The 14,171-nt window shown below is 53.8% G+C and overlaps 1 protein-coding gene across 1 annotated transcript in view; it reads left to right on the top strand.

Annotated features, from left to right (window-relative positions):
* The window catches only part of cers3a (ceramide synthase 3a), a 159,505-nt gene that overhangs the window by 81,213 nt on the left and 64,121 nt on the right, over positions 1 to 14,171 (top strand). Inside the window, exons 6-7 of the mRNA XM_085968923.1 lie at positions 5,490 to 5,582; positions 12,120 to 12,248. Coding sequence (XP_085825049.1) covers positions 5,490 to 5,582; positions 12,120 to 12,248 — 222 coding nt within the window. The remainder of the gene's footprint in view (positions 1 to 5,489; positions 5,583 to 12,119; positions 12,249 to 14,171) is intronic.

Raw genomic sequence — 14,171 nt, 5'->3', positions numbered from 1 at the left:
ATCTTTGAAGGCATACAATGGACAAAGCATTGAAACAAAAGGAACGTGTAGGCTGAATGTTAAGGTAAAAAATCACATTCACCCTTTGACCTTTGTTATAGTGCCTGAAGGACATGAGTCACTGTTGGGGGATAAGGCCTGTGTAGATTTGGGCTTGGTAAAATGAATCTATACTATCAATGAACTGAACTGTGTGCAGAGTGCCCCCCCAAGATAGTACAAATCTGACTCATGAGACTATAGCACACAAATATGCAGATGTATTTCAGGGTTTCGGAGCACTGCCCTTTACATACTCCATCAAACTGAGAGAGGATGCACAACCTGTGATTCACGCACCCAGCAGAGTTCCAGTGGCTCTCCGTGAAAAACTGAGGAAAGAGCTAGACCACATGGAGGGACTAGCTGTCATAAAGAAGATTGAGGAACCGACTGACTGGGTAAATTCCATGGTCTGCGTCAATTCAAAGAAAACTGATAAATTGCGTGTCTGCATGGATCCCAAGGACCTTAACATCAATATCAAAAGAGAGCACTACCAAATTCCAAAGAGAGAGGAAATAGTCAGCGAAATGACAGACGCGAAAGTCTTCTTCAAGATGGACGCCTCGCATGGTTTCTGGCAGTTGAAACTTGATGAAGAAAGTGCTAAGCTGTGCACTTTTAACACCCCGTTTGGTCGATACTCCTACCAGCATCTGCCCTTTGGTATTAGCTCCGCCCCAGAAATCTTTCACAGAGCAATGGAGCAAATCATCGAGGGCCTGGAGGGAGTGCGGGTGTACGTGGATGATCTGGTAGTATGGGGTTCCACTCAGGGGGAGCACGACACCAGACTGGAGAAAACACTTCAGAGGATACGGCAGTATGGACTCAAACTAAATAAAGACAAATGTCAGTTCAGTGTCAATGAAATCACATTCCTCGGAGACAAGATCTCTACAGAGGGGATTCAGCCAGACAAGTCAAAGGTAAAGGCTATACATGACATGGAGAAACCAAAGGACAAGAAAGGGGTTCAGCGGGCCCTTGGCATGGTTAACTACCTAGGAAAATTCATTCCAAATCTAGCAGTGAAAACTGTTCATCTGAGAAAACTGCTGCACCAAGAGACAGAGTTCCAATGGGGACATGAACATGAGAGGGAATGGAAGGGGCTGCTACACATTCTAGCAAGTGAACCCCTACTGAAGTTCTTCTGCCCTAAAAAGAGGACAAAAGTGTCCACAGATGCCTCTAAGAATGGATTAGGGGCTGTCCTTCTACAGGAAGATGAAGGAGAATGGTGACCAGTGGCGTATGCGTCACGCTCCATGACGGCTACAGAGTGCCGGTACGCGCAAATCGAGAAGGAGTGCCTTGGCTTGGCATTTGGGTGTGAAAAATTTCATACCTACATCTATGGTCTTCCCAAGGTTATCCTAGAAATGGACCATAAGCCACTGCTAGGGATCGCAAAGAAGAATCTGTGTGACATGTCACCATGGATACAACACCAAATGATGAGACTTCAACGTTATGATTTTGAGCTAACATATGTGCCAGGGACACAAATGTTCATTGCAGACACACTATCCAGGGCTGCGCCTTACGCCACACAAAACAGTGAATCAGAAGAGGATGTGGCTCTTCATGTGGATATGGTCTACGCAGCATTGCCCGCCACACAGGAACAACTATCAGTGATAGTCACAGAGACATCAAAGGACCCAGTCCTGAGTAAAGTAATGAGAAATCTTCAAGAGGGCTGGAAGAAAGGGTCATGTAAACAATATTATCACATTCAGTCTGAGCTCTCTGTGGTCAATGGACTACTGCTTAAGTGTGACAGGATAGTTGTGCCCACCTCTATGTGACGAGAAATGCTCAACAGGATATATGAAGGGCACCTGGGTGCAGAAAAGTCAAAAAGGAGAGCACGTGAGGCACTCTACTGGCCAAACATGAACTCTGATATTGACCAGTTGATCAGCGAGTGTGCTACATGTCAGGAGTATCACTACAAGCAAACAAAAGAGCCCCTCATTACCACAGAGCTCCCATCACAACCTTGGGAAAAGGTCGGAACTGATATATTTCACTATGAAGGAAAAGACTATTTGTTAGTTATTGATTATTATTCCAATTATCCAGAGATGGCTCTCTTGTCCAGTACCACATCAAGAGCTGTGATAACTCACCTGAAGTCAATCTTTGCCAGGCAGGGCATCCCTCTAACCCTGGTCTCTGATAATGGCCCTCCCTATGCCAGTCATGAGTTTCAGTCATTTGCTTCAGAGTATGAGTTTAATCATGTAACCTCCAGTCCGCTCTATCCTCAGGCTAATGGAAAAGCGGAGAAGGGGGTACAGATTGTGAAAAGACTATTAAAGAAAGCAGCACACAGCAACACTGACCCATATCTGGCCCTGATGTCGTACAGGGCGGGCCCGTTAGCAAGTGGCAAGTCTCCAGCTGAGCTCTTACTGGGTCGGAAAATCCATACACGACTTCCCAGTTATGTCACACCTGACCACAGAGATGAGGTGTGGGCAGACAAGGCTCGGAAACTACAACAGAAACAAAAACACTTCATGACCGCACAGCCACTACACTCGTGCCTCTACAGGAGCATGATATAGTTCGCATTGAAGGGCCTGAGTCATGGCCTCAAAGAGCCACCATTCTACAACAGGTCGCCCCCAGGTCATACAGTGTCATGACAGAGAATGGCAATGTGTTTCGCAGAAACAGGAGGCACCTACTGAAAACCACAGAGACCTTTCAGCCTCAGGAGGAAGACGAGATGAGGGAAATACCACAAAGTGACGAAGGACACAGTAGTGATAATGTGACAAGGGACCTGTGTGGTACAGACATGAACTTAAGGGATACAACTGGGGTGGTTCAGCAAACACCCGTTCAGCCACGCAGGTCACAGCGCACCAGAAAGCCTGTAGTTAAACTTGACCTGTAGACAGGGATTGATAAGACTGTAAACAGTTAATGGACTCCTGGGTGTGGGTAAGGTTTATACCTACCTGCAATTAGTTCAACGGTGTAGTTACACTGACTGTTTCTATATGATGTTAACAAGTGTTCTATGTGTTATGTTATGTTATGTTTTTACTGTGTTATGTCTTCATTGAAGGGTGTAAGAAATCACACAACACCAGGTTATAGTCCAACAGCTTTATTTGAAATCACAAGCTTTCGGAGCGCTGCTCCTTCTTCAGGTGAAGTGGAGAAATGCATAAAGACACAGCTTATATAGTCAGAGAATCATGTCAGATGTTTACATTGAAGGGGGAAGATGTACGGATAACCGTAGCTGTCGTAAAGACAGCGGGGTTTGATTGACAGCTGGTTGACGGCTGATGTCATATCCGGGGGCGGGATCCGACGCCATCTTGGCCATGCTTGCAGTACTGTACTATGAGGCACAGAGTCAGGACTGAATAAATGGCACTCCACTACAACTGCTTGGGAGACTTGTAATTACGTTATTAAGATAACATTACATCTCTGTCTCTCTCTCTCTCTCGCTCTCTCTCTCTGTCCCTGGGTTACTCGATTGGGTGGAGTCTGATGCTGAGTGATTGTCAGCCGGACCAATGCATTGACCGGCTCAGTCACCTCATCCCAAACCTCTCCCCTCCCTTCCCCCCTTTCCCTTCTCCCCTCGTTCCTTCCCCCTCATCCCTTGTCCCTCTTTCCCCCCCCCCCCACCTTCCTGGGTGTGGGCCTGGGCAACCCACCTCCAGTGAGTGGAATAAAGCCGGGGTTTCAGGCAACAGGGGGTTTCAAGAGATGTGCCTGAAGTGGTACATGCTCCTGCCTGCCCCGTGTTAAAGAGGTGCCAACCCACTGACCCGCTGGGTGAATGCCAGTGGGCACCATTGGCTACAATCCCACCATCATTGCTGAACTCGTGACACGAGCAAGTTGAGGGCCAGTGTGGGTTCAGTCCGGCTGTCCCTGATTGATATGATGGTCCGGAGTGCTTTACGCATGTGGTGTCAAAGCCTTGGGGAATGGGGGCGACGAGCTCAGTACAAAGCACCTCAAGTCTGACTGTGTCCGCACCACTATAGCACAGACAGCCACCTCCTCCCAACTACAATTTAAAGCGTGTGATAAATGGACTCCTCCACACTCCTTACGGCACTCTAGTCTAACCAGAGAATAACACAGGTGCTGATTGTAATGTGAACACTACCAGCTCCTTGCTCCTTCACTATAAGTATCAACAGGAGGTATTTTGCCCCTTGGTGCTTTGTCATTGAGCTAATGCTCCATTTTATTCAACAATGTCAAGGCCTGATGTGCCCGTGTGAAGTCTCTTTGTCCTGTACAGCTTTAGTTGGGATCCTGTGACTCACAAGACAAGCAGGTGCCTTGCTTCCAGCCCCCAGCTGTGCCTCTGGTCACCCGCTGTGACAGCACACTCTCTGATTTCCCTTTCTGTTTGGATGGTTCCCTATATCCAGTTGGCATGTTCCCACAGCAGGGTGGGAAGTTGAAGCTGTGCAAGGAATGATGTGTAGAATAACAAGGTCACCACCCTGCCTGCCAAAGGACACCTTTCATTTTGTAGCTCTGTGACAGAGAAGCAGTTGAATTAAATTTACTGCGATGTAGCTTGCTGATAAATAACTGAAATGTGGGGTAAGTGATGCTGGGGGTAATTTTAACTGTAGTCTCCGGGCGGGAATCGGGTGGAACGCTGGTTTTACAGCCTGCTGAATATTACTCACTGACCTCACTGGAGAGTGAAATCGGGTGGCTGTAAAACCAGTGTTGCACCCGATCCATCAGTCCCCCAATGGGAGGGCTAGCTTCAAATTGCCCCCTGATACTACTGCTAGAGTACAGTAAGTGCTCTTTGTATTCTGAGGACTTCTCTGAGACAGTGTTATTCAGTGGGCCCCAATAGTCGCTGCAGCATTGACACTGATTCAGAGGGACCCGGGGGGAGATTTTAAACTCGCTGCCCGCGACCAAACCAGCCGATGGGAATTGCCCGCCCGCTACAGAAATAAATAGAATGGAGATTCAGAAAGTTTCTGTAACGTGCGGCTGATCACATTGCCGGTTTTGTGACCGGCGATTCTTACTGGTCGCCTGCCTCACTGCCCACCTGTGTAATACTGAAAATCCAGAGTGGCGACACTGGAGAGAAGGCCGATGGTTTGATGGAATACCAAAAAATGGGGAATAAAGGACTGACCGCTGGATATTAATTAAACCACCATGGGGGATATGTTGCAGCAGATCACTGCATGGGTATGACATTCCCTGGGTGCCATTTTAATCCATTTCTTTTAAGTGGGTTTAAGTATTGTTTGACTAGAAATAGCGCAGAGAATGACATTGTACAGTGAGCTGGGGAGTTGGCTGTAAATTCATCCATTAGTAATTGTACCCGGCTGGGCCAGTAATGTTAACACACCGTAAATGAGCCTGAGGACGTTACTGTATTGATGAGTGTCTCTCTGTTCTCTCTACAGACACTGTTACCATCCCAGTATTGGTATTATGTAGCAGAGTTGAGTTTTTATTGGTCACTATTGTTCAGTATTGCATCAGATGTAAAAAGAAAGGTAAGTGTTGAATCATGACAGTTAGTTAGTGTAATGTCAGCATGATATTTTGGATTCCTGAGTGTTTGGTACATAATGATGCTCGTGAATACCTGGTGCTCTGGCCATGATTCATTCATTTTACGACAATCCGCACTGCCACCATTATTCCACTCGGAGGTTGGGGTGGGTGGGTGCTGGGAACTGACACTATGCACTGCAACCATGGCTCAGTCATCCCAAGCACCAGACCTGATGGGAGGTATAATGAGAAACAGACCGTTCAGCAAAGGTTCAGATTCCTGGACCGAGGGTGGGAGTGCTGCAGTACAGCAGCTGTTCAGCATTGCTGCGATTTACACACCTTCACCCTGCAAACAGACCTTCTCATGGAGCAGTCATAGGAACACAGGAGGCCATTCAGCCCCTCGAGCCTGTCCCACCATTCAATTAGAGCACGGCTGATCTGTATCTTAACTCCATCTACCCGCCTTGGTCCTGTAACCCTTCATACCCTAACCTAACAAAAATCTCTCAATCTCAGTTTTGAAACTGTCAATTGACCCCCAGCCTCAACAGCTTTTTGGGGGAGAGGGTTCCAGATTTCCACCACCCTTTGTGTGAGGAAGTGCTTCCTGACATCACCCCTGAACGGCCTGGCTCTAATTTTAAGGTTCTGCCCCCTTGTTCTGGACTCCCCCCACCAGAGGAAATAGTTTCTCTTGATCAACCCGATCAAATCCTTGAATCATCTTAAACACCTCGATTAGATCACCCCCTAATCTTCTATATTCACGGGAATACAAGCCCAGTCTGTGCAACCTGTTCTCATCATTTAACCCGCTATCATTCTGGTGAATCTGCGCTGCACCCCCTCCAAGACCAATCTATCCTTCCTGAGGTGCGGGGCCCAGGACTGAACCCAGTGTCCAGAGGGGGTCTAACAAGAGCTTTATATAACTGTAACATAACTTCCTGCCCTTTGTATTCCAGCCCCTCGAGGTAAAGGCAACATTCCATTAGCCTGTTTAATTATTTTTGAACCTGTCCACCAGCTTTTAGTGATTTCTGTACATGAACCCCTAAATCTCTCCGCTCCTCCACAGTTCCCAGAAAATGGTCAGGAGTAGACAGGCAGGGCAAAGGCAGAAGATGATTCTGATAGGGAGACAAGAGACTTGTCTGCCCAGGGAATAAGTCACTCAGCAAGGCAGATGGTAATAGAGGACACAGTTAGTAAGACACCAGGAACATCCGATTACAACAGTTATCTGCATGTGCTGCCAAATCCCGAGGCAAATATAATGCCACCTCAATTGACCCAGCTACACCTCAGGACCCATGAATACAAAATAAAAACAGAAAATGCTGAAAACACTCAACAGGTCAGGCAGCATCGTGGAGAGAGAAACTGAGCTAACGTTTCAGGTCGGTGACCTTTCGTCAGAACTGGGAGAAGTTAGAAATTTATCAATTTATAAACAACAAGTACAGGGGCCGGGAAAGGGGTGTGGGGAGGAACAAAGGGGGAACAAAGGGGAAGGTCTGTGATAGGGTGGAAGGCAGGAGAGATTAAAGGACAAAAGGCATGATGGCGTGAGGCGACGGGGTGGTAATGGGACAACATCACCTCAATCTAACTCGCACCCTCGGGCTGGGTCAGGACGCAGTACACTATCACTGATCCCACCTTTTATTTACAGCGTGTGGTGTGAGTGTTATCAGTGAGTCTGACCCCATTGCTTCCCCTTCGTGACAGTGAGCAGCGCTTCCTAGCCATGTGACTCCTTCTGAGTCTTTCCCTGCTGGGCGGAGGGAGTGAGATGGTTGGCTGCTGGGTGTCAGTCAGTGGTCTGCCTCTCGGTTTGAGGTGACCCAGTGAACTCCCTGCGCTGACTCAATAATCGGCCTTGCATCTACAGGCACCACAGCTGCTGATACGGGGCCTGCTTAGACTCGACTCCATCTGAGGTGTTTGCAGCCATCTGGGCAAGGCAACTGGTTGATGCAGAAATAACAACAGAAAATGCTGGAAAAACTCAGCAGGCCAGGCAACATCCGTGGAGAGAAAATAGAGTCAACGTTTCAGGTCTAGCCCTTGTTCAAAACTGGAAAGGAAATGAAATCGATCGAAAGGCAGGGCTGGGAGAGAACAAAAGAAGTGAAGAGACATTAAGAGGTATTCAAAACCAGACGAGATGGTGATAGGACTAGTGGAGACAACAGACGGCTCAGATTAGGTGTGAAATGCGCTGGCGAATGAGAGACATGTGGGAGAGAGAGAAAAAAAGGGGGGGGAAGGGCCAAAACAAAGGTGTGGATAAAAAATATAAATAAAAATGTAATAGGGGCCGAGGTTATGATCTGAAATTGTTGAACTCGATATTGAGTCCGGAAGGCTGTAAAGTGCTGAATTGGAAGATGCAGATGCGGCTTTGCCCTGAGTGACATCGCCAATGATCCCTATCATTCCCCTGCAGCAGTGACCTATGAAGCAAAAAAGGGAGCCAGGTATTAACTCCCGGAGGGCTCAAGGCTTGTACTTGGTGGTGTTGCTCATAGTTTGCTCAAGGCTGTTAATTGATGAAGTGCTGAGTGTGCCCGGAAGGCCCTCTGCTGGATATCGTGGCACAGCCAGACTAAAATTACAATCAAAATGAATCAACAGCCAGATGCAGGGACCGATCCTGTTGCTCTTTCACAGGGCCGACAGGACCCTGAGCATCGCTCGCTTGGTGTGCGAGCAGTGGGGTCTATATTGATTTTTAGTCGACTGCTAATTCTGGCAGCAGAGAGGCCCCCGTGATTTAGAGGCCTCGGCCTAAATTAAATCTGGCAGGCGAGCTGCGGGGCACCAAGCACGTGTCCCGGGACAGCTCGCCGGTTCCAGGCCTGAAGATCGGGTAAGGTAAGCTCACAGAATCAGAGAAACTTACAGCACAGCAGGAGGCCAGTCGGCCCGTCGTGCCTGTGCTGGCCCATTGAAAGAGCAGTTGTGCTCAGTCCCACAGCCCCGCTTTTTGTCCGTGACCCTGTCAGTTTCTCACCCTCCAGAACCGTCCAACTCCCTTTTAAATTATTGATGGAATCAGCTCCCACCACCTTTACAGGTCGAGCGTTCCCGATCCCCAGAACTCTCCGAGTGAACACATTCTCCTCATCGCCCCTCGAGATCTTGAATCTATGGCCTCTGGTTATTGACCCACTCACCAGAGGGAATAGTTTTTCTCTCTCTATTCTATCAAAACCTCTCATCAACTTGAAAACCTCCATTCGGTCACCTCTTAGCCTTCTCTGTTCCAAGGGGAACAGTCTGAACTTTTCTAACCTCTCCTCATCCCTGGTCACATCCTGGTAAACCTCCTCTGTCCCCTTTCTAAGGCCTTTACATCTTTCCTGAAGTGTGGGGCCCAGAATTGTCCACAATACTCCAGCTGAGGCCTAACCAGTGATTTATAAAGTTCCAGCCTGATCTCTTTTCTTTTATATTCTATTCCCAATATGCTTTTTTAAGCACCTTATCAGCTTGCTGTGCCACCTTTACTGATTTGTGTATCTGGACACCAAGATCTCTGCTCATCGACACTTTTCAAAGTTGTGCCATTTATTGTCTTTCCATATTAGCCCTCCCAAAGTGCATCACTTCACACTTCATACGGGAAGTGAAGTTGTTGGGAAGGCGGATCGCGATCGCGGAGGTCCCAGGGTGGGGGGGGGTTGCGATCGCGGGGGTCCCAGGGTGGGGGGGGATGCGATCGCGGAGGTCCCAGGGTGGGGGGGGATGCGATCGCGGAGGTCCCAGGGTGGGGGGTTGTGGGGGGTTGCGATCACGGTGGTCCCAGGGTGGGGGGTTGCGGGGGGTTGCGAACGTGGTGGTCCCAGGGTGGGGTGGGGGTGTTGCGATCGCGGTGGTCCCAGGGTGGGGTGGGGGTGTTGCGATCGCGGTGGTCCCAGGGTGGGGTGGGGGTGTTGCGATCGCGGTGGTCCCAGGGTGGGGTGGGGGTGTTGCGATCGCGGTGGTCCCAGGGTGGGGTGGGGGTGTTGCGATCGCAGGGGTCCCGGTGGGTGCGGGGGGGTGGAGGTTGCGATCGCGGAGGTCCCAGGGTGGGGGGGATGCGATCGCGGAGGTCCCAGGATGGGGTCGGGGGGGTTGCGATCGCAGGGGTCCCAGGGTGGGGGGTTGGGAGGGGTTGCGATTGCGGGGGTCCCAGGGTGGGGGGGGGATGCTATCGCGGAAGTCCCAGAGTGGGGGGGGGGGTGCGATCGCGGGGGTCCCAGGGTGGGGGGTTGGGGGGGATTGCGATCGCGGGGGTCCGAGGGTGGGGGGGGGGGATGCGATTGCGGAGGTCCCAGGGTGGGGGGGGATGCTATCGCGGAGGTCCCAGAGTGGGGGGGGGGATGCGATCGCGGAGGTCCCAGGGTGGGGGGGGGGGATGCTATCGCGGAGGTCCCAGAGTGGGGGGGTGATGCGATCACGGAGGTTCCAGGGTGGGGGGGATGCGATCGCGGAGGTCCCCGGGTGGGGGGTTGGGGGGGGTTGCGATCGCGGAGGTCCCAGGGTGGGGGGGGGATGCGATCGCGTAGGTCCCAGGGTGGGGGGTTGGGGGGGTTGCGATCGCGGAGGTCCCAGGGTGGGGGGGATGTGATCGCGGAGGTCCCAGGTTGGGGGGGGATGCGATCGCAGAGGTCCCAAGGTGGGGGGGGATGCGATCACGGGGGTCCCAGGGTGGGGGGGGGGGTGTTGCGATCACGGAGGTCCCAGGGTGGGGTGTTGGGGGGGGATGTGATCGTGGGGAACCCAGGGTGGGGGGGGAATGCAATCGTGGAGGTCCCAGGGTGGGGGGAATGCGATCGCGGGGGTCCCAGGGTGGGGGGGGGGGTGTTGCGATCACGGAGGTCCCAGGGTGGGGGGCGGATGCGATCGCGGAGGTCCCAGGGTGGGGGGGGGATGCTATCGCGGAGGTCCCAGAGTGAGGGGGAATGCGATCGCGGAGCTCCCAGGGTGGGGGGTTGGGGGGGGTTGCGATCGCGGCGGTCCCAGGGTGGGGGGGGGGATGCTATCGCGGAGGTCCCAGAGTGGGGGGGGGATGCGATCGCGGAGGTTCCAGGGTGCGGGGGGATGCGATCGCGGAGGTCCCCGGGTGGGGGGTTGGGGGGGGTTGCGATCGCGGAGGTCCCAGGGTGGGGTGGGATGTGATCGCGGAGGTCCCAGGGTGGGGGTTTGGGGGGGGTTGTGATCGCAGAGGTCCCAGGGTGGGGGGGGATGTGATCGCGGAGGTCCCAGGGTGCGAGGGGGGATGCGATCGCAGAGGTCTCAGGGTGGGGGGGGATGCGATCGCGGGGGTCCCAGGGTGGGGGGGGGGGTGGTGTTGCAATCACGGAGGTCCCAGGGTGGGGTGTTGGGGGGGGATGTGATCGCGGGGATCCCAGGGTGGGGGGGAATGCGATCGCGGAGGTCCCAGGGTGGGGGGGATGCGATCGTGGGGGTCCCAGGGTGGGGGGGGGGGTGGTGTTACGATCGCGGAGGTCCCAGGGTGGGGGTTTGGGGGGGGTTGCGATCGCGGAGGTCCCAGGGTGGGGTGTTGGGGGGGGATGTGATCGCGGGGATCCCAGGGTGGGGGGGAATGCGATCGCGGAGGTCCCAGGGTGGGGGGGGGGGTGGTGTTACGATCACGGAGGTCCCAGGGTGGGGGGGGGGATGCGATCGCGGAGGTCCCAGGGTGGGGGTTTGGGGGGGGTTGCGATCGCGGAGGTCCCAGGGTGGGGGTTGTTGCGATCACAGAGGGCAGAGGTCCCAGGGGAGGGGGTTTCGCAGTTGCGGAGGGAGTGGGTCCCGGGGTGGCAGCGGCCCAGATTAGTTTTGTGGATCAATCCAGCTTCCCCGGTGTTCACAAAAAATAATGGCCTCCTTCTGTGCTGTGGATTTCTATGATTCTATGATATTTGCCTTTAGTCTGGCATCTCTTCCACTGCTCGTGGACCTGCTCGGGGTTAGCACGGCGCAGGCAGCAACCAGATTGGACCTAAAAATGGCAATCGGAGTCCTAGGTACATCAGAGGGCTCTGATTTTCATCTTGAAAGGGGCCTATTGCCTGAAGCAAGCAGCACTTCGGATACCCGGTGTAGGCCCCGGGAATGGCGGCGGCCGCGTTGCACATTCTGAGGCCGTTACCATTCCGTTAACACCAGGCGAAGGGAGAGAGAGTCAGCCTCGCAGTACCAGGCTGTGCGGGGCAGTGTGCGGGGCTGGCCTTGCATCATTGCACAAAAACTGAGAGATAAAAGGTGTAGATCAGAAATACAGTGAGAAAGTTTGGAGCAAAAACACAAGCTCTGATCTCTGTCACAGCAGTTGGAAGAACTTTGGGTTCTAGAATACTGGAATCTAAACTCTGAGCCTCTATACTCTGCCACATGTGGATTAGAACAGTCCAGACTTAACAATTAACCCCAAGTACTCTTCTGTTTAGCGGGACTAGGCTGATATTACTCTCAGATTCTGTGATGTTTATGGCACATTCATACCAAACAACTGTTACTTTTAACTAATTGATTAGGATTTTCAAGAACAAATAATTCATCACTTAGCAACCATCATCCTGCTCAGCTTCTCCTGGTGTGCCAACTATATCCGTGTGGGGACCCTCGTGATGGCTGTACACGACTCATCTGATATCCTGCTGGAAGTAGGTGAATTTACGGAGATATTAATATCACAGTCAGTTCCATAGCTTGCACATGCACCTCAGATACAAGACAAGATAATCGGGCTCATTTTAACCTAAACCGCTGGGCTGGTCTTGGCCGCCCGGCAAGAGGCCGAGGGGCAAGTCTTGGCCGCCCGCCCATTTTACACCAGCTCGATGTTACTTACCAGTGAATTCAAAGGACAAGAAAACTGGCCGGTGTAAAATGGGCCGCCGATTCGCTGTTGCCCGCTTTTCACTCCCGCTCTAAACTTTCAGCCCCTAAGGCCCCGATGTTAGTGGGGAGGGGCGGGGAAGCAGTTTTGCATTGGAGAAACCCAGGTGAACCGGTTTCCTCCGGTCCTGCCGAATTTAATGGCGGGACCTGATTAACCTTTTGTGAATCCGTTTTCCGACTGCAGCCACCAGAGTGAGAGGCTGATTGGGTGTTGGGCGGGTAGGCCTTCGGCACCAGGCCACAGCTGGGGAGCAGAGGGGAGTGAGGGAGGGATCAGGGCTCAGGGGAATCGATTGGGGGCGGGGCAGAGAGATCAGGGGTCGGGGGCGGAAGATCGGGGGGGGCCGGGAGGACATGAGGGGGTGGACTGCGAGATCGGGGGCCGTGGAGGACATCGGGAGTGCATGAGATCACGAGGGTGGCGGCCCGATCGCGGGGAAGGAAGCAGGTTAGCTTGTTGGGCCGGGGTGGGGGGGAAGCACTGTCCGTTTGGCTGGCTGACGGGCAGGATTCGGAGCTTCAAAATGTTCTTTGGCCGTTTTCAGCCTCGGTCGCAGGGGCAGGGGTGAGCGGGGTGCAGGGGTCAGTGGGGTGCAGGGGTCAGTGGGGTGCAGAGGTGAGCGGGGTGCAGGGGTGAGCGGGGTGTAGGGGTCAGTGGGGTGCAGGGGTGAGCGGGGTGTAGGGGTGAGCGGGGTGCAGGGGTCAGTGGGGTGCAGGGGTCAGTGGGGTGCAGGGGTCAGTGGGGTGCAGGGGTGAGCGGGGTGCAGAGGTCAGTGGGGTGTAGGGGTCAGCGGGGTGCAGGGGTCAGCGGGGTGCAGGGGTCAGCGGGGTGCAGGGGTCAGTGGGGTGTAGGGGTCAGTGGGGTGCAGGGGTGAGCGGGGTGCAGGGGTGAGCGGGGTGCAGGGGTCAGTGGGGTGCAGGGGTCAGCGGGTTGCAGGGGTGAGTGGGGTGCAGGGGTGAGCGGGGTGTAGGGGTCAGCGGGGTGCAGGGGTCAGTGGGGTGCAGGGGTGAGTGGGATGCAGGGGTGAGTGGGGTGCAGGGGTCAGTGGGGTGCAGGGGTCAGTGGAGTGCAGGGGTGAGCGGGGTGCAGGGGTGTAGGGGTGAGCGGGGTGTATGGGTGAGCGGGGTGCAGGGGTCAGTGGGGTGAAGGGGTAAGTGGGGTGTAGGGGTCAGCGGGGTGCAGGGGTCAGTGGGGTGTAGGGGTCAGTGGGGTGAAGGGGTCAGTGGGGTGTAGGGGTCAGCGGGGTGCAGGGGTCAGTGGGGTGTAGGGGTCAGTGGGGTGCAGGGGTCAGCGGGGTGCAGGGCTGAGCGGGGTGCAGGGGTGAGCGGGGTGCAGGGGTGAGCGGGGTGCAGGGGTGAGCGGGGTGCAGGGGTGAGCGGGGTGCAGGGGTGAGCAGGGTGCAGGGGTGAGCGGGGTGTAGGGGTCAGCGGGGTGCAGGGGTCAGTGGGGTGCAGGGGTGAGCAGGGTGCAGGGGTGAGCAGGGTATAGGGGTCAGTGGGGTGCAGGGGTGAGCGGGGTGTAGGGGTCAGTGGGGTGCAGGGGTCAGTGGGGTGCAGGGGTCAGTGGGGTGCAGGGGTCAGTGGGGTGCAGGGGTCAGTGGGGTGCAGGGGTGAGCGGGGTGTACAGGTCAACTATAGGTTTAAAGATTTCGGCTGACTTCAGAAGTCATTGGAATCAACCTGAT

This window comes from Somniosus microcephalus, chromosome 27 (genome assembly GCF_052327205.1).
Source record: "Somniosus microcephalus isolate GS21.2 chromosome 27, FLI_Smic_1.0, whole genome shotgun sequence".
NCBI classification, from domain to species: Eukaryota; Metazoa; Chordata; class Chondrichthyes; order Squaliformes; family Somniosidae; genus Somniosus; species Somniosus microcephalus.
Note: the sequence above shows the minus strand (reverse complement) of the source record. Positions and strands in the feature narration are given on the sequence as shown.